This window comes from Aptenodytes patagonicus, chromosome 6 (genome assembly GCF_965638725.1).
Source record: "Aptenodytes patagonicus chromosome 6, bAptPat1.pri.cur, whole genome shotgun sequence".
Lineage (NCBI taxonomy): Eukaryota > Metazoa > Chordata > Aves > Sphenisciformes > Spheniscidae > Aptenodytes > Aptenodytes patagonicus.
This window is the reverse complement of record NC_134954.1, coordinates 52,928,416-52,949,902: the sequence shown is the minus strand read 5'-3', so window position 1 is coordinate 52,949,902 and position 21,487 is coordinate 52,928,416. Positions and strand designations below refer to the sequence as shown.

The 21,487-nt window shown below is 40.5% G+C and overlaps 1 protein-coding gene across 3 annotated transcripts in view; it reads right to left on the bottom strand.

Moving 5' to 3' along the window:
- The window catches only part of TLK1 (tousled like kinase 1), a 69,990-nt gene that overhangs the window by 47,969 nt on the left and 534 nt on the right, over positions 1 to 21,487 (bottom strand). Inside the window, exon 1 of one of the 3 annotated variants that reach the window (XM_076342620.1) lies at positions 21,211 to 21,464. The exons of 1 other annotated variant lie outside the window; for it this stretch is intronic. In XM_076342620.1, coding sequence (XP_076198735.1) covers positions 21,211 to 21,361 — 151 coding nt within the window. In that variant the 5' untranslated portion in view covers positions 21,362 to 21,464. Of the gene's footprint in view, positions 1 to 6,663; positions 6,683 to 21,210; positions 21,465 to 21,487 lie in introns of those variants that run through there. One more of the 3 variants, XM_076342623.1, reaches the window with a different exon arrangement.

The following is a 21,487-nucleotide window of genomic DNA, read 5'->3' as shown; positions in this document are numbered from 1 at the left end:
ATCAGGATTCTCCACGGTAGTTTGAATTTTTCAGAACTGCTGACCAGAAAATAATAAAGTCCAACTACACCTGTACCCCAAGGCCCCACACCTCCAAATATACAAATGCTTGCAAAAGATCCAGTTATTTAACCGAATTTGCTCATACCTCAGTAAAATTGACATTTTAGGAGAAAAGGTTTAGCAGACAGTTGCAACTGCAAGTCTTCACCTCCTAAAACTGGATCCTTTGAGATACACACGTACTACAATCTCTATCTCAAACACTGCTAGACTACAGAGCAGCACTGCAGTCCCAAACACAAAGGCTTGACAGATCAGACATGTTTTTCTTTTCCTCTAAATATGGAATCAAGCTCCAAGACTCAATCTTTATCTTCGACTCTCTTATTACCCTGAATGGACTCTTGTTATCTGGCAATCAATTACAGCTTCGAGATGAAGAAAGATCAACAGCTTCACACATTGTCAGCTTTCTACAATGAAGATAAAGTTCATTATGCAGAAGCCAGATTCTTCTTAGAACCACCCTCCAGATTAGATTGAGGCCCCCTTCTCCTGAATTCAAGGCCAGCACAAACCACCTTTCACTTAAGTGAAAGGCATACTGGTTTAGTCTGGTTTCTTTAACAGACTTATACGCGTATAGCTTTTAATGCCAAAGCAAAATACTTCAACACAGAGACCTATCTATTGAAGAGAAGACGACAGTTCAACAATAGCCCAAATGTAAATCGAATTTCCTAATGTGCTCCTAGTAGGCACTCAAATTTTATGGTAACACACATGCTACGAGAATCATGTCCAACATTTTTCGGAATACTTCACATTAACATTGATAATATTACCACCACATAGTCTTTTCACTGACAGCATCCTTTATATCAGTAAAGCTAACTAATATCACTAAAAGGGTGAGGGGTGGGAAAAGAAAGGGGGGGGGGGGGGAAGGTACACATTTCAAATGGTAAGAAAAGCAGCTTGGAAAGCAGGCCCCCCCCCCCTTTTTTTTTTAATCAAAATTCCTGTAAAGGTATCAAACAATCTTTGAAGTTATGAACACCAGACTTTAAGCATGCTAACCATTCCAAGTATAGAACCCACTGTTTAACAGCATTGCAATGCAATCCCTAAAGTCTTTAATTAGCTGTTTATTTCAATTTGGAACATCCTAAATATGCATTTATCCCATTATGTTGATGCTCTAATAATTTAACTTCTTAACAACTGAGTATGACAGCTCTTGTCATTCTAGAATACACGTGTACCAGCAGATAAAAGGAAAGCTTTAAAATATCAAATGCAAAACAGACTACAGAAAATCAGTAAAAATACAGTTTTTTAAATCCTTAAGCAGTCTCCTAAAGAAAACAAAAAGCTCATACAACTACTTTCTTCTTTCACCAACATGAAGATAGATCTTGACTCTGCATCCATGTATATTTCCTTTTAAGTGAGCTACTACTCTCTTGTCTCATTTGGAAAATAAATAACCAAACAACAAAACCAAACCAACCAAACCAACCAAACCATGCACTCAACTTCATTCTTCTCTCTTACCTTTCTTAAACTCTGGACTTTCCTTATTGCAGAACCAACCAGAAAGGACTTTTTCATTCACCAGGAAAATAAGGTAAAGAAGCTAATACTTCTGCCTCCAAGAAAACAAACTACTTGGTAGCAAACTGTTTTGTGGTTAGGTAAACACTAGCAAGTTATTGTCATGTTGATCAAGGTCTCTTCCTATTAACAGTAAAACTTTCTATTTATTACAGGTTATACCTCATACATGCTTCAGCACCTTATAAAGCCAATGGGGGATAAAGCAATCCAGAACAAGCTGTCAGTGAAGGAACACACAGAGCTCTAAAATACAAGTCTAATCAAGTGAAAAAGCAAGGCAAACCAAAATACAGTAAGACATGAAACTGTACGGAGTGAATGCAAATTTCTTGATTTTTAAATTGCAAAAAATGACACCTGTTCCATTTAAAATAGAACATTTGGGCTGTGAGATTAAGAAATGAATCAAAAAAACCCACAAAGTTGACCTCTGTTGCTAAACCATGTCTTGAATAGCCTTTCTTCCAAAGCATGTTTTGGGGAATCACAGAAAACAGAATTGGAAACAGCCTTGAAAACTACTATGTGCTAAGAAAACAAGTTGAGATGCTAGTATGATGGCATAAAGCCAAGCAGCAGTAATTTGAGAAGAATTCAATTCTAAGATAACGGCAAAAACACAGCCTGCCCTTAGCAGAAGGCTTTGAAGCGCATCACATTCCAACGTGAATCACAATCCTGAGGCCACAGTCATTCAGCACTGTGGCCTCAGAAGTCAAGAAGGTCCCACTCAACCTAAATCAGCAGTCAGTAGGGCAGACAGCAAGATACAATCTCTGAGATTTAAAATAAATAAACAAAATCCCGGAACTATATTTACCTCCTAACAATAGCTACATAACCAAAACCTACAGGACACCATTTACCAAGACCCCAGGGTTCCAGCTCTTCCAAAATACTTAACAGAGTAACAACATACATATTACCTACGACAAAATTTAACCTGAAAATTTAGAAATGCTTTCTTTAGAAATTTCTTTAGAAATGGCTTTCCAATCAAGAGGACTAACTTCTTTTACAGAGGACTATATAGCTACTATAACCTTCAAACAACAGATGACATGAAAAAGTACAGGGTACTACATTAGAGTTTAAAACCTTCTCTGTAGCTGAAGTCAAACAGCAGTAGATGCAATAGAAAAGGGAAAAATACATCCTGGTGTTCAAGTGAAACTAGCTGTTTGAAAAGATCTTAAGTGATAAGAAATTCCTTATGAGAGAGACACATATCTAACCCCAAGGTCAGGAAAGAACAGAATCCATGTAATTAATCAAGAGTCTTTTTAAATGCACAGTGAAAATGCAGTATTTCTCAGTCCCTGGGCCAGTAACACTGAAGCACACAACACAGAAAAAGAAGTAGAAAAACAGTATTTCTCACTAAAGTTATCTTCCCTATTTATGCACTGCTGTCTGCTAACAAACACACCCCTTATCACTGCCAAGGTGCCTAGGTGAACTTAAAATGCTTTTCTTAATAATCTAAAGCGAACTTTTATTCCACAAACTGATCCTTTTAAAATGAGAAAGACTGTGTCCAAAAGGATGGGCAAAGGGATGCAGGCAAGTGAAAGGTGACTACTGCTTATGGGAGGCTGGGGGGTGAGAGAAAGGTGGGAAAAAGCTAGACAATTAGCAGGCAGACAGATCAGGCTTTAGTCTACTCAAAACCTGTTGGAGGGAAGTAATGTAACTGGCAAATTTTGGCCTAAAAAAGCACAACTACGGTAAATTTAACAAATTGTAAGAAAAAAAATCTTCCCTATAAACATCAGAAGACAGCAGTTTTTGACAAATATGATTTAAAAATCCACTTCCAAAGTACTTTTATAAAATTTGTGTCTGCTGATTACAGTTGTACGATTGCTGGATGCAAACTTATTAAAATACAAAGTAGAGAAAATATGGTTTTTCTGATCGGGAGGAAAAAAAACCCAAACACAACAACTTCTGGCTGATTTCCCATGAACTAAGAGCTGATGAGGAAGAGCATTTTGGTTAGGTTGTTGGGTTACCTGGACTCTACTGTTCAACATTAATTGTTCTGGTGCTGAAAAAACAGGAAAATATTCCCTTTGTCCCTCCCCTCCACAAGACGCAGCCTACTTCTTTTTGGAAGTCTTTTTCGAAGGTTTTTTCAAATGACCATAGCTCACTTTTTTTAAATGCTATTTGAAGGTTGTTTATTTCACTTTTCCCAACAGTTCAACAGTCCAGAAATTTGATCTAAAACAAAGAAAACTTTGGCTGCTGCATAGATACGTAGTTTTCTGCAAATCATTCTACAACAGAAATAAATTCTTTAATGTTAAAAAAAAATTAATGTTCTTTAGACTTCACCTCTATGCTGCCAGTTTTTGGATTTCAATTGTCTGGCTAACAACCTCGAAAGGAAAAGTGAATTACAGAGAAATATGTTCCTGAGGGAACCTCTGCTAACACCTTGAAGAAAGACTTATGAATAAACCACCTGGGCCAACTCCAGATCAGCTAGGAGACACTTGTGTGTAACAATTTAAGAATGTTTAATTCTCTCCGCCTTTCAGCTAGGCACCCTATTCTAAGGATCCCTTGGCCATTATGTGTCTCATCAGATGGCTGTAGGCAGCAGAGGCAGAGATAAATTTACAAGTTGCTTACCAGTGCCTTTATCTGGCCACAAACCAACAATATATACTCATGTGTGGGGGTATATGCCACAAGGATGGGAACTCGGAATGGCTCATTCAGAGCTCAGGGAGTGATTCATACAACAGAGAGAACAATAGCTCCCCAAGGGTCTATTCTATTGTAATTGGGGCTGAACCAGGCACGCAACTATGTCCAAGGCAAGCCAGTGATGCCTCCTTTCTGACGAGTCCCTCTACCAATTCTACCCCTTGGAAGTACAACTGAATTGCCTGAAAGCCACACATGGCTCAAGAGTGATGCACTGGCCTCCTGAAGCAACCAACAGCTCTTATTTCTGACTGACAGCATTTTCCGAAGATATTGCATAAAAGTAATTGCACTGTCCTTCAACGTCACAGACAACAAACCTATTGCATAGATGTAAGCACAACCTGTTTGAGGTGCAGCACAGTACCTATGAAAGATAAGCACTAACGTAGGCAATAGAAAGACTTGAAAAGAAAGAAGAAACCCAACCGATTGAGCATCTTCAAAAATTACATCCCAAACCTGCAAAGTGATAATATTCATGTCTATGGCAGCTTTCAAGACTGAAGTCTGTCTAACAATTAATGGTGCTGATGGGTCTGAAAGCTACCGAAGCTTTTTTGCAATATTCACTGAAACAATGTGTTTCATTCCATGGCATGCTGTGTCTCATTCCAATCCTGTTCATTATTCAGAAAACAAGAGTCAACATTTAGTTTTATTTGGCATGTGAATACTTGCCAAAAGGTATTGGGGTTTTAGCCAGACTTTTCTTTATGATAGCTTCTCCTGAAGGAATTCTTCACAAACCAGATTTTTCCCATCTTGCCCCAGAAATTACTATGCCATTATTTTTGCAGTTTTTTTTCCCATATTAATGATAGGAGTTGGCAAGTACAGAATAATTAATAAAGAGAAGACAAGATACAGCATAGAACATTCAACACTGCATCTACCTATCCATTTCCCAAACTTCTAATATAACTCCACGTGCACCACGTACAGGAAGCGTTAGCATAGCAAATACTGCTATGAGCAACAGAACCACGACAAGGTCCTTCCCGAGTCTGTTGAATAATGTTTAATGCGATGAATGAAGGGAAAAAGGACAGCTGAAAGAACATACATTATATTACTAGTATCTTGAAAGCTTTTTATCTTGGAATTGCCACCCCTCACCAGCAGTAAGGAGGCTACATTTTGAAGATTGGTATCACTGTATTTTGTCCTCTGCTCCTGCACACCTTAACTAGACAAAAACTGAATTCAACAGATCAGTTCATGGGCATAGTAACAGAAACACCTGCTGTGCCCAAACAGCAGAACAGTCCACCTAGAGGAAGAACTGCCCACATGCAAAATACCTCTCCATGTCCAGTAATCCCTTCTAGGCTCTTAAAAACAATATTGAGTTAGGTAAGATCTGAGTGTACTTCCTACATCGAAATCCCAAACTGCAAGATCTTTCCCCATCATGAGAGCCCTCCTATATCAATCAAACAGAAAAGCCACTACAAAAAATACTCCACAGAAAAGTAGCATCAGCGAATAATATCCCTTCTGGAAATGTCCTACTTAAAAAGACCTATTCTGAACTCGTACAACTAAGAGCTTAAATAATAAAATATTTGCCAAAACCAGATTTCCTGAGTTGTTGGCTACAATACCACATGCAGAACGAGCCTGACAAAGAAGTCAACACTCTGAACATATACAAACTAGATGGGTGATATCCTGAATATGTTCGTTACCAGGAATGGTTTCCATTCCTTTGAAACTTGTCGCTATGTAATCCCAAGTGTCATATTTTCCTGCTTTTTTAAAAATCTGGATTATTCACTTGCAATTGTACTCTAGATTATTCTGAACTGCCAAGAGCGATCAAAGAGCAGGTTCTGATTTGGCAGAAGGATTTTGGTGGCTTTTCAACACCATCAACTCCTACCATTTAACAGCCAACTGGCAGAGCCAGAGTGTTTCAAAGAAACAAGTAGGTTTGTTAACATAGTCTTCACTGACCATTTTGCACTCTTCACAGCTAAAGACAGTGATACCCGAGAGCAGGTTTATTGACTAGTTGACTCTCACTGTCTAAAGTACTGCTCTAAGCATTTAGTCCATTTAGAACAAATGTACAGATACTGAAAAACAAATGCAACTTCAATAAAACTCTTTTTTAATGACAGCATCTGATTTGAACATCTGCTACAGTGACGGAATAATCAGAGATACAAAGCACTCATTTAAAGTGCTTTTAATAAAGTTTTGTTCAAGACAACTGTCAGTTTTGGCAGCAACTGGGTAGCCAACTAATACATCCTCCTGATGTTTCCTGTCATCTCTGACCCCTATAGTCTGTGCCTGCATAAATGTGATACTAACCTCTCTGAAGTCTCCTGTAAAGCTTTAAACAATCACATCTAGGTTCCATGCAGCTTGCTCCTGGAAAGGGAAGATTCATTACATAGCTGTAAGGTCAAAAGCAGTAACTTTTCTTTCTTCAGAGTTAAGAACAACATACTGGTTAAGGAAAAACTACACTAAATGCATTGTTTTATGTTTGTATTCTACCAAGTTAGAAGAAAGATTAGAAGAAAATATGATGGCACCTCTTTGGGTTGCTTTAGTCTACTGGAGATCCTTGGTCAATCAAAAGTAAAAAAGTCCTTGTTAGTGTCCCATAGGGCAGTATCAGTGTTGCTGTATTACACTGTACTGCTACTATGATCGATAAACAAATATACAATACACAGACAAGTTTATGCCTACAATCCCCCTATAAGGTAAGACAAGCCTATTTATATTTTACAGAAAGCACCTAACATCTTGGCCAAAGTTACACGACACATCTGTGGCAGGAACACTAAAAAAATGTCTTCCTAGGTATCAAACATCTGCCTTGAACACAACATTATGTCAAGAGAGATAAAAACTCATACAGCCTGGGCCGCACACATGCAGGTAACGTGCTGCCTGCCTATCTCTACCAGCTCCCTTTTCATCTCTATGTAGAGGAATCTGCAGCAATTACTGTTGCTTCCAGACAGCTCTGTAAAAGGTATCCAAACAGAGAGAAGCAGAATTTGCCCATTTCAGCTTCATTTGCTGCAAAACCAGACGCTCCCTGTCCCCTTGGGGAAGAGGCAATGAGAAGCACACTGCAAGTTCATGGGTCGCTTGTTGGCGATGCAGACTAACAGGTCACAAGATAACACCAGTTTTGTGATACTCTCAAAAAGTGTATCGCACTGAACAAAAGCTCACTACTTTCCATCCCTCTATTTCTATGCTGAAAAGGACTAAAAGCCTGGAGCAGTCCTGAAGAAGGAACATCTATCTACCTAGAGAAATGCCAGAAAGTACAGCAAATTTCATTTGCTGCGTTCAGTTATAAGGAAACAAACCGGGAGCTCTAAACTCTCAAGTTCACGAAATGGCTGTTCTGCAAGAATTTAAAATGGCACAGGCTTTTTGCACGTATCAAAAATAAACACTAGTTTCTGCTATCTAAGGAAGGAGTGAAAAGGAAGTTAAAAGCAGAGGTCACCTACCGAGCAGGAAGAGAGCGAGAAATGCCCCTTCCCACAGGGTTTTTGGTTCTCACCCTCACTCCTCAGAAAAAGTAAACCATGAAGGAACAAATATAAATTGTGCACCTTTTCCCCAAATAAATTTGGCTGGTAGTTACCTATAGGGTAGAAAGGCAGTCCAAAACCCCCCAACAATTTCACAGAATAAATTTAGAGTTATAATACCAGTCATTTGGTATTTGAAAGCTGTATTTGTGTCAATAGGGGTGTGTTTCAGTTGTTAATTCCCTGAACTTCCTAATCTCCTTACTTCTGTAGGTCCTACTGCCATTTCTGCCCTCATGAACTTCAAAATCTCCCCAGCGCAGACAGCCCACTGACCCTCAAGGCCAAGGCAAGTGCTCTGCTCCCTGGAGCACACAGGACATAAACTGCCAATCACAGTACATAACTCTTAACCTGTATTGTTCTCGCCATTACATAGTGAGGAACATGCTACAAGTAAGAAATTAAACAGAAAATCCTAAGTCTTTCCAAATATATTAATCTATTTCACTCATGACATTGTGATCAACTAGAACTTCAACATCCACATACTTATATAAGAGGCCACAGTTTAACGTCAAACACGCAAAAAAGCTTATTACACCTCTAAGATTAAACTGGGACAGTAAATTCACCTCTAACTGTAACCACAAGACTCACGAACTATTTTGGCTTTTGAACTACACCATTTTAAGAAAAAAAGGTATTAACCTCAAATAACACTGTCAATTTCCTCCTTTCAAAACACCTGTATGGAGCACACAGCATAGAAAACACTAAAACTTGGAGAAAAAAAAATTATATTAAGAGATTTAGACTGCAGAATCACAAGCTTCGTGAGAAACCACCACACCACCAGGCAGCTCATGCAACAGGGACCCTGCCCCCCGTGCTGAGTAGGGCAGCGCTACCTGCGAGATGGCTCACTATTTTTCTCTTGTAGGCACCCGGTCTAGAGGCTAGGTGGTGCTCAAAGAATCAGGCAACTAGATACTGTTCCTTAGGTTTCTGTGGTTTTTGGTTTTGTTTTGTTTTTTTTTTTTAAATTTACAACTCAACCAGCAGCCTCTAAACTGGCAAGACAATCCAAGCTTCGCTGAATAGGGAAAGAAACTCATTTCCTCAAAGTCCCTTGTAGGGAGGAGCCTCTCAGAATACAGGTCTAAATAGATAAATTACACACACACAAAGCTGACATGTTGACGACTACACCTACATTTTCCTAGGACCTTGCAGCATTGCTCCCATTCCACAGATAGAGAAAAAAATGAGACTTGTATGAAATCACATGTGGATCAGTGAAAAATCAAGGTCAAGGCTCAGGGGAAAAATATTTTAAACTTTGTACTCATCCTTCTTACAGCCCAGCTACAAAGCCTGATGATACCAACAGCATACATTAAATTCAGTTGCAACTTTGTGTACTGAACATTTTTAAAAATTCAGCACCCACCCAGTTCACAGACAAAGAAACATCCTATGTAATCATCTGTCAAAAATTCGGTTTCAGTGTTGCTCAGCATTATCATTAAAGAAATCTGCATTACAGCCGTTTCTCCTATCCAGCACTCATCGCCTAATTTTAAACCAGCTTTCTTTTCTGCTATACTATCACTTTCATTCAAGTTTTAGAAGAAAGAAAGAGTGGATTCTCATTCCTTTCAACACAGTCCCTTCCTGAGAACTGCCCATCTTGCATGCTGAGTGAAGAACAGACTTCATGGAACAAAGTCTGTGATCACATGAATAAAATTTCGTAACACAAATGCAGTTAAAGCCCTGAAGGCAACCAGAAATTAGGAAAAGGCAGAGTTGTAAGTCTTTGATATTGCAAATCGAAAAAAAAAAAAAAAATATTTTCAGGTATATATTCAAAACATATTTCAAGACACCAGTAAAAATACTTATGTGCAATTAACATCATCCACCATGTAGAAGCACCTGAACACTCAGCTGCATAGTACTTGTGGCCCTACAAAACTAACCACATTTCTTCTTAAAGGATAAGGACGCTACACTGGCTTCTGTGGACCAGTGCGGCCATAATTTAAGCCAAAACAAGTGTAATCCAAGTTCTCTTCCCCAACTGACAGGAGATAAAGCAGGACTTCTCCTTAAAATAGCTCACACCAGAGGCAGGGGAGGACCATGAAATTCCTTGGATGGCTGAAGTGGGCTTCCCGGACGCTACTTCCTACAGCCAATTGACAGAACAGCCAGTGCTACTGAAAGGTAGCATCACACCTTACCAATGGTTGACAAATGGGGATGCATTTCACCTGGCGTACATTTAACATGACTGCTTCCACGCTCCTGATTTTGGGGGTAACTAAACGCTGAGCTAACCACACGGGAGATGTTTTTAAAATGGAATAAATCTATCAATAAATCTATGATGGACTTCGAGAGGATCCAGAACCGAGCCAGGCTTACCTCCATCAGTTAGAAAAGGCAGACAGTCCAAATGAGACCGCTGCCTGTACGGTCAGACAAGGCTAAAGTCTTTATTTACCAAATGAGAGAACTCGTACAAAAATGTCTTGTTTGGCCAGAAATAAACTCTTCCGCTCGGTATCTTTGGATCATTCATACAACAAACCCAACAGATTCAATTCAGTGGACGTAACAAAAAGCAACTGTAATGACCTGTCTTGACTTAAACCTAAAAAACATGAGGAATTTCCATTATTAAAGACTGAAAAAATACTAACAAAATCTGTTCTTTCCCAAAAATCCCTCATTTGGACCTTTATCCATAACAATCTTAAAACTGGATTTCACCTTTTCTCAACTGGTAACTGGTGGTCAAGCAGAATTTTGACACCCAAAATTCCTCTCCTTTCTAGACACAGGCACCTGCGACTGTGAACCCTTAACTGCACGAAGCACTCACCATTGCTGCCGGCTCTACAGCGGGAGAGCTCCCACGCGGCGACGTGCCACGGGACACAAGAGGAGAGACTCCCGGCTACATCCTTGCAAAACCATGTCACCGAGTGCACCTCCAGCTGAGCATGGGCAGTTGACACTTGAACATCTGGAAGGTTCCTGCTTGTACTGCATCAACCAGCTCCCTTTATCAAAGACTACCCTCCCTCCAGCAAAATCAACAGCATGCACAAATGAAAGCTGAGCAGGGGGACCACGATTTGAGGAGGAAAATGACAGTTTAGAGAAGCACAGGGGAAGCAGAAGAGCAGGACGAGACTGGAGATCACCCTTGTGGCCCAGCACTGGTCAGGAAGGGAAACGGGCAGTGAGAAGAGGCAGGCCGAGGGACCTGGTCTAGGAGAGAGCACACACCCCACCTGCAGAGCCATAGGGATGGTGGTGCACCGCCAAATTCTGCAGCTTCTGACAGTCACTGATACTGCTGCCTCATCACCCGCTTCCCTTAGAAAGATGGCATTTCAAAGCCTTAAGAACAACAAAAAAAGTAAAAATAGCAGGTTCTCTCTCTCGCTCTCTTTTTTTTGTATGAACAAACTTGAAGAAAAAGAGAGATTTAAGGAAAACAGCAGGAAGGTGGTGTCAGACGATGGCAGATACTGGTGCCTGTTGTTTGCACTTCTCTAATAGAGAAAAACAAGTGAAAGGCTCAGAGAGAACAGCACGTTGCGATTTAGCCAGGAGAACAAATCAGGTCAACTTTCAATCACACGACACCGGGGGGGGGGAGTGGAATGGATCACTATTAAGGTCATTTACTGGAAATTATTTTGTTGTCATAGTTTCAATATTTCATTGCCAAATTAGATATATGTTGCAAGTATAACAAATAGGGAGAAAAATACAAGAAATATAATATTAATATATAATCTAAGACACAATCAGACTCTGCTTTTTTGTGAACTCTGCATGTTTCTATTTTTCTGTTTAAAAGCAAACAGCAATATAAAAAGCTAAAACTCAAGATATGGCAAAACTAGCACGATTAATCCAGCAGCCAAAACTTTTTATCATCTGCAATACTCATCAGCAAGTTTAACAAAATCACATATTTGAAAAAATGAAACAAGTTTTTAAGAAGTATGTAATAAGAGACAACAGGAATTTAGAACATTTTTACTAAAAAGCAGCTGAAGTTTTTGTGCAAGCTTAGCTTGTTTATGAGACTGCTATGGGGGATGGGGGGGTCCTAACAACATTAGTATTCCTAATGACTAGACAGACAGCTCATCAAGACTTCACACACGCATTTTGTGTATATATAAAAGTATGTACATGCACGATATATAAAATTGCCTCTTCCTTAATACTAACCACTTGGATGTTCTGGACGTGACAGCATGTATCAAGCAAGGGACTGAAAAAAAAACTATGGATGCAGAATACAAAATACCACCTAACAAGGAAGCAAAGACCATGATATTTGTCTTTCATAGTTTGAATACTGGTGTTACCCGTCTTAGGCATAATTAGTATCACAATCATTTAATAATACAATTTAATTAGAAAGAGGTAATATGCAATCTGGTTATATAAGTAGAGGTAAATTAAATAGGCAATGAACTTCACAAAAAGCAATCACATACTGAGGCAGTAACATGCACAGCAAAAAGTGCTTTTTGTATCTCATTTAAAAATTCTAAATCTGCATCTTCAGGAATTACTTCTATTTGTATCCTATACTAACTTTAAAATATGAAAATCTCACTCCTCATAATGGCCCTTCATGATACTAAATACAAAGGTACTAGAACAAGAACTACTCCACTTTATTCTAAGTTAAAGCTTGTAGAAAACTTGCAAGATAGCCTTTTACCATAGTTCAGTACTGGTTTTTTAACTACTGAAACTAAAATGCAACACTAATTATCAAAAAGTTTCTAAAACATGTATCAAAGACACAGCAACCACTCCTGAACAACAGCCAGCTCAAGGAATAACTGACTTGCAAAAGAAACAAAAAATGAACAAAAAACCTAGTGACTAATACCGATAAACCTACTCTTAATAATCTATAATCACCACTACCACAACTAGAACAAAAAAAATTACTTTATGAAGACAATCACACCACCTGGACCACCACCACTCTTCTCACCTGGCTGGTGAAGGGAACACTCCGGGAGGAAAAGAGCTGTGAAAAGGAAGCAGGACACTTTTCCTGGATATACCTTAGCAGTAACAAAGGACTTTTACTTTGAAAAGTTCAAAAACTTCTGATACACCTTTTAATACAACTTTTAACAGAACTGTTAAAACAGATCATTACCCATAAAGACTAAAAGAATTTGCCAATAAACTAAGACCTCCAGCATAATACCTGCAAATTTTTTTCCAACATAAACTAACTTAATAGTTGTAAAAGATAAAAAAACAAAGCTATTTCAAAGTTAGTCCATTTTTCACCATACAAACGTATTTATTAAGAGAACTGGTTTCATTACAATCTTGTATGTACAAATACAGTTGGTCTTTACAATGATATCACTTAGAAAAATATAAAGCATGCTGTAAGTCACCAGTGTCAACAAAAAAAATTTGTCCTGTGTAAACAAATAAACATATTTCAAATTATAATTCTGTATATATTAATTTACAAATACATGTTTCCACTGATGTTAAAGAGAATATTATTAATAATGTGTGGATCGTGTTTTCAATTGCTTTATAATGAAAATATCAACTTGTTAAAGGACACTATTTCTCTCATCACTTTTACTAGGAATAAGCTAAGAAACAGCAAAGACCGCAGGCCCCCTGGGGACCAAAATAGCTAGAAGGAGGGTATTAGGGCACAAAAAAAACCCCCAAGCATTGGCTGAAGTACAGCTGCAAAATTTAGGACAAAACTGTGGAACCTATGAGAACACGGCATTAACTAGAAAAAACAATACTTAACAAATACAGCTATGCAGTGTGCAGGCCTGATTAGCCTAAGCCACAGGAGTGAAAGAAAGAAGTATTAGAAATCCTACATGTAGCATCATCTGAGTTTGCCTCCATAGAATCAAGAGGTCCAAGAGTTCAGTGGTGGAGAAGAGAAATGGGAAACACCTCTGCTGTTAAAGCTGCATGATCCCAAGGGCATCAGAGACCCACCAAGTGAAGACCAGGATCTAAATTATATTCTTTCAGACTTACAGGATTTATGAAAAGCAACTTAAATATTTATTTGTGTATTTAACATTACTTTCCAATTTGTTGTCCTTATGCATATAGTTCAGAGGCTCTGTTACTTATAAAAAAAAAAATTTGCAATCCACCAGAAGCTACAGCTGCAGGACACAGTGCTTGAAGCATCTATATGCTTTGAGCTCAAGGTACAGTCATAAAATTAAACATCTAAAAGGTTGGGTTTATGTGACATCATACAATGGATTTTTCTATAAGCATCAAGATTTCCTGTTATTCCTCAAAAAAGGTATTTTTCTTCATTTTCTCTTATAGGTATAGCTGTATTAGAAGTCCAAAGACAGCAAATCCAGTACTTGCCAATTTCTAAGTAATTATGGTGGGGCTTCATTTACTGTAGAAGGCATTCCGGAGTTTCTCCACCACCCTCATCTCTTAAAATCTGAAGTGCAGAGTGCTTTGTTCTTAAGGACGTTATAAAAAAAGTACCGTGGCCTTTAAGTTTCCACCCACTTAAAACTGTGCAGATATGATGAGGCAAGATACATCACTTAATGCTCCTGCTGCCACTCTCAACAAGCGGAGGCAGTCCCAGGGAATCCAGACCTTCTCCGTGACGTTCAGTTTCACGTAAAAGCTCTAGTAAATTAAGTTTCCCATTCCAAAGCAACCAGATTCCAGTCACAGTTGTGTAATCATGCAACAACCCCTAGCTTTCCCTCTAAATCCTTGGAGGACACTTGTCGGCCTCAGAGCCTCTCCAGCTAAAGCTAAAAAGGCCTTTTGAGCACAGGGTGGATTATTTTTATTCTTTGCCTATTTTAAAAATATGCTCCAGCATTAAACGTTTAAGCTAAACTTGGAGCAATAAGAACCTATGGTGAGGTTTAAAGTTTACGATCTCTTAAACTCATACAAGGGAAAAATACATTCAAACGATACAAACTTTAATGTTCTGCTGGCAGCCAAACCATCACATCGCTGGAAGCTGCCGTTGAGCTGCCCGAATCAGAGCTCTGAAGCACTCGACCAGCTTGCGCCAGCAACCACTTCTGCCATTTTCGTTTGTTCAACCACTTCAACAGTTGGTTCACTCCGAACTGCTAAAGGGCAACTGACAACTCGGAAAGCAAGAAAGCCTGGCTTTCTTTTCCAAATGATGAACAAGAAGGAACAGTGACTGGATTTGATCTATGAACTCCGAACCTCACAAGGCGCGGTGACCGGAAATAACTGACTCATTCCACAAACTACAGACAATTCTACTTAATCTGGTTTAAATGCAAAACACATTTTGATATATTTGTTTCTTCTTATGTATCTAGCACAATTAGGATTCATTTTGTTTAGCTAATAAAGTTAGCTAAAAGCTGTCTAAAGCATGGGGAATTATGTTTCTTAAACATTAAGAATCTAAGCTGTATAACTACTTAAATAAATGCATATAGATGTGTACCCTCCTGCCTAGCAAGAGGCATGATCAAATTAGACCAATTAGAATCAACTTTTCTTAAGGAAAAATAATTAAGCACAAATGCAAAATAAAATTAAAAACAATTATTTAATCAGGATTTCCTGCTTGCTGATTTAAGTCATGATTAAAATTAGTAACATAATCACTCTGATTTCAGTCAATCCCTCCAGCACGGACCCAACCCTGAAGGCTCACACAGCCCCAGCCTTCCCCCGTCAATCTTCAGCATGTCCAGCCTCACTTAAGCCCTTCTGCTCCCCTCTTCTGGGACTAAGTTTGACTGAGGTCAATTAAAGCTTACAAGCATTCATGTTCCCGCCACCTACCGCATCCTCCCCAGGTAAAGGCTGGTTGCCAGGATTTTTCTGCTGGCATATCCCGGCACTCTGCTCAGAACGAAAGAAAGGAGTATGACCTCCAGAGAGAAGGTGCCTGGAAAGGAAGCAGACCCTTAGTTTCTATCCCAAACAGAGCATCTCAATAAGGATGGAGTCAAGATGAAGGGAAATGTAGGATCCAAAATAACCTTCTGATGCTCACTAACCCTTCTCCACTGCTACCGAACTCGGTCTTTAAGTACTGAACATAAAGTGCAGTACTCATCCCTTGTTATCTTCAGCAACCATTAGAAGTTTTCCACTTGCAAGCCCACCTGAGAAACTGGGTTATATTATGGTGGCCAGCTTCTGTTTAACCGCTCTCCAGCAATCACAACTGGAGCACCAGCATTCTCAACAGAAACCCTGACCACTCTTCTTCCTCTACCTACCTTCACCTCCACTCAGAGCAATTTGGCAAACCAAATTTCCCTTTTCCTCTTTTACAGCTGAAACACACCAAGCCAAACAGAAAGAAGTTCATAAAGTTCGTAAGGACAAAGCTTTTCTTTCCCCCCCTTGTGTGCTTTTATGTTTTAGGGGAGCTACAGTTCAGGAAATACACTACTGCATAAACACAATTTACTAACTTCAACATTTTCTTGTGTAAAAAAAACTCAGCATGGGGGCAAGAAATTTAGTACGGGAGTAATCTGAATCGGGAGCAAGTACTACTTCAAAACACAACCTTATATCAAGAACACAGAAAGCATAAATGGTTAATTTAAGCTTGTCATATTTCCATTATCTCCCTTCTTCAGGTAGCAAAATTCTACAGACCTAACTTTGACCGTGATGCACATATATACAGTAGCCTTTCCCAGGAGTCCCAACAGTATTTTGCAATCATTTAGGATTACCAGGCTCTAAGAAAATCCAAAGAAATGTCAAGACTAATTGCAGACCAGTGTTATTACTAATAAGCAAGTTTACTTCAGCTTGCTGAAGAAAAAAATTTAATTGCTGAAAGAAAAAGCAAACAAGAAAAAAAAACGTATAGGGAAAAAAAGAATGAGAGAAATAACAAGCTTTTTATTTGAATGGAGATAATAATAAATAAATACAGCCTGTCCTTAAAGATATTGACTCTCTCTCCATTTAAAATTGAATAGGTTAATGGGAAATTCCATTCTAGGCAACAAAACAATCACCCAAGTACTAATTTGCTCTCTTCTCTGCAGCACTTGCCTTTTAGAAAACCAGATTCAAACAAGGGCCCACATTAAAAAAAAAAGGTCATCTTTTCCCATTTCTCATTTGGGCACGCCATAAAATCTCGTAAGAATTTGGCATAAGCATCAGCTCACTATGAGAAACACACCTGCAACAAAACCAGCAATAATATCACAAGCTAGAATCTATGCATGTCAGTGGAACAACATAAACTCTTACACAACACCTGCTCATGCTACAGCCAGCCTAAATAATCTTTTATGATTGCTGTGCCCATCCTAAGTAAAAATATACCATCATCTTTAAATGCAAAGTGTTCCCATTCTTCCCTGCTCCCACATAAACCAGCCAAATCCATAAAATTCTCAATCTACAGCTGAATGATAAAAATCAACAAACTTACTGAGAACTTACTGGTTAAACAAGTATAGCGGCTGAGTTTTTACACTACAAGCAAAAAACAGAGAAAAACAACCCTGGAAGCTTTAATAAGATCAGGTAGCTTTCATGTTCATAGACTAATACATTGTATGTAGCATATGTGACACAACCTGGCATCTAGGAACATTTTCTAGACTGGAAACTTAAGGAAGAAATAAACTGTACCTTTATGCTCAGATGAACAACTACCACCACATTTTAGGTAACAATAAATACAAATAATATACATTTATCAAATTACAAAAAAGTCACCAACAAAATTCGCTACACCTACATCAGTTCTCAAAGAGTGTCAAATACATGTCATGAGTTTGTCTACCATTTTGTCATCATACATTAATTTGGGCTCAAATTTGACAACTGAAATCCACATTCCTGTCGTGGTAATTCAAAGCTGTATTTGGCATTCTGTTTTGCTTTTAGTAAAGTGTTCAAAGCCAACAGCACACACAAAAAATAACTTGCAAAGCATCATGCTTGACTACCAGACACCGTGGCACGGCCCCCAATCTCAAGAGAAGCCATTCCAAGACACTCATATGTATCTCCCAAAACCTCTTCCGTCTCTCTGCCTCGCCAGCAATGGCCTGAACATCCCCCATTTACAAAACAGCACTTTCCAGCTATGCACTTTGGTCTTTGTACACGCATAAATCAGTCAAAAGTCAAGAAACTTCAAACATGAAGTTGTGTGATTGCAATTATGTGAGCTGTGGCACAAGATTTAGACACATGTTCACATACTGTACGTAACATAATACTGCGTAACAGTCCTCCCAAATTCCTGACAGCATCTACTGCAGGGCTCTTGAATAAATGACCATATATCCCACACATAAGTTACTGGCATATAAAACAACTGACAGAACTACAGACATGTACAAGCTATACTGAAATGCAAACAAGAGACAGTTCTGGTACAACAAAAGTGTACAGATGCAATTGTATTCAAGTCCACTGCAGTCCTTTCATTTTAAAACCTTACAACATAAATTCAAATCTATACAGCTAAGCCATGACGCCCCTGTAACTCAAGATATAGAAGATAACATCCAATGAAAAATGTTGCTGCGATGTTATAGTGCCTTTCAAAGAAGATTAGTTATTTTCTTTAATTTCACCTGTATTTCCCAAGTAGTCCCTTTTTGATACTGACAAGACATTGCATTTTTTTTTAAAAAGTAACTTTGTGCGATAGTTATATATGCCAGAGCTTTTCTTTTTGCTTTCTCCATATTAGAGCTTCAGAGAATATGTTTGGGACTTCCTAAATCAGGGTGCTGGGGGTTTCTGTTCTTAATAAATCAGAACCTTTAAGAGCCCATATGAGAGATGTGGGCTCATGCCAGACTTCCACAGTAAATCACAGGTAAGGTCAGATAAACCACAGCACACGTGGTGCACTCAATGAAGGTCTGCGCTTCCGAAGGCAACATGGACATAACTGTCACAGAAGCCAACCAAAGGGATTTGAATCCACAAACAAGAAGGCCAGGCCGGGCCACAAACTCAGCCCAAGTGCCAAATGCACTGTATCTGGAAATATTACCCACTCAAAACCAGCACAGGCGTTAGCAGCGATGCAGCTCTGATCCAGTATGGGCCAGCAGCCTCGTGCACTGCTCCAAAGCTCATAACCTCTGTTAACATCGCAAGGTATCACAAGTTCAGAATCGATGAGAACACAAACTCCTATAAATACACTGCATTGCAAATATTGCACGCTTATTAGTTTGATTCGAGATCATTCACATATATAAGCCAATGTCTGTGAACATACTGACATGTTTATATTTCAGGGCCTATGGCTTTCAGGCGAGATACTTCATTGTAAAATGCACATACATAAAGTAAGGTGTGCTGGTAACATCCCATGAGCATGAACACAAAATAACAACCCAGGCATGGCTGGCAGCTTATGCCAGTTTTCAAACAGAACTACCTAGTGAAGACCCACAATTATCGCGACCCAGGAACATGGTGCTAATACAGTACATTATAGTACCAAGCAAACACCAGGGTTTTGATTACTCTGTAACCCCTGAATCTGTATTAGAGGATGTAAATTACAGTACCCAGAAAAATCCAACAGTATGAGTTGTAAGAAAGAAAAAAGTAAAAAGCATCATCATCACATTAAAAATTAATTTCACAAAAATGTTTTTCCTTATCTAAATAGAGGTACTCAAGGAACACCATTTTTCTTTAAAATAAATAGATATATAAGTTGTGCTGCAATAATCTGTTTCAGGCTTGTATGCCGGGTATCTGAAATACATCCAAAAATACCTCACGTATACACTCTACGTGAATATTATATGCACGCATATTCATAACAAGTGTTGCAACACTGAAGAAACCCACGCTCGATAAAACTTAAACTACATATTTGGACGGTGGTTGTTGTTTTTCTAAGAGCTTCAGTTTCCCAGAGAAGACGAGCACAAAATGCCTGCCACTTTACTCAGCATCTTTAACATATACCATAATTCCTTTCCAGGTATTTTCTAGAGCATTTCATGTCAAGCTACCTGCAGGAGCGTGTGCAAAAGTAACAGAGAGTGATACAAGTCTGACAACTACTGGCGTGGAAAATGGAGAAACACGGACTGCGTTATACATTTTCAGGATGTCGAATCCTTGTTACCAAGTCCTCACATCGCTTATCAACCAAAAAAAAAAAAAAAAAAAAAAAGAGGCAAGCAAGCAGCTACAGGAAGACCTGAAAAACAAAGACTACCCATTTTCACTATTATGACTATTTTAAGTTAGCAAGTTTCCTGCTTGGGCAATGACGTTTTGCAGACGCTACAAGAAACGCTACACGGTATTCATTAAACTGGGGCAAATCAAGTAAAATTATACAACTGCTCGGTATGCAAGTATCCCTGTATAAAAGTTCTCCTCCGCCACTAACCAGCGTTCAGCAAGTAGTTATTTTAGCTAAAAGCACCGAGCGATTCACTAGCTGTATAACTGCTACATCTTGTGGCAATACATTTCAACGCAAGGAGGAAAACCAGACAATACCCGAAAGGGAATAGCGAAGGGACTTGTTTGCTCATAACCTTCATACAGATATTCCCTGCAAACACCCACAACACCCTGCTGTCGCTGTCGGTGTAACACAAGAGGGGAGGAGCAGGGGAGGGAGGAGAAAAATATTATCATCTAAGGCGTGATGGAGGACAGGAGAAAGTTGCAGTCATTCCGTGGTGGCCGTAAAGCGCCCTGTCACTTCTGGCCGTAAAACCGGCCGCCCCCGAGGGCGCCTTCCCCACGGGGACGAACCCTCCGCCGTCGGCCCCTCTCTCCTCCCCACCTCCATGATGCCAAAGTGCCCGACTCCCTCCATCCAGCAACAACGGCCGCATCCTCCGGCGCAGCACTTTTACTTTGCCGCTGGCGGAGGGGAACCGATTTCGGGGAGGACGCGGCGAGCGGCCGCCCGAGGAGAGCCGCCGCGGGAGGAGACGCGAGCGGCGGCGGGCGGGCGGACGGCCCGGGAGCGGAGGGAGCGCGGCCGATCCCCCTCCGCGGCCCGGCGGCAGGGGGGAACAACGAGGCGCCGCCACGGTGACGAGCGGCGGCGGGAGGCGCGGGCGGGGGCGGCGGACCCCGCTCGCCCAGCGCCCGAGGCTCCCCTCGCCGCCACCGGGCCCAGCGCTGACCGCGCACCGCCGCCGCCGGGGGCACCAGCCTCTCCCGCCGCCGCTCCCCGCCAGCCCGGGACCGGCCTCCGGCGGCGGCTGCCGGGCCCCTCCCCGAGGGCCGGGCCCCCCGCGCAGCCCCGCGGCGCGCTGGTTACCTTCCTTGGGCGGCTTGCCGGGCGGCGCGCCGTGGAGCTGGGAGGCCGCCGCCGCCGCCGCGGAGCAGCCCTGCAGGCTCGGTGGGGACGTGGAGAGCCGGGACCAAGATGGCGGCCCCTCCAAACTTCCACTGCTACTTTGGACACTCATCAAGCTACTTTCCTGGAGCCCGGCAGCCGCCGGGGGCGGCGGGGGAGGCGGCGCGGCGGGGGGACACCCAGCGCCGCGCTCATGGCCGGGGGGCCGGCCCGACACCGGCGCGGGGAGGCCGCCGGC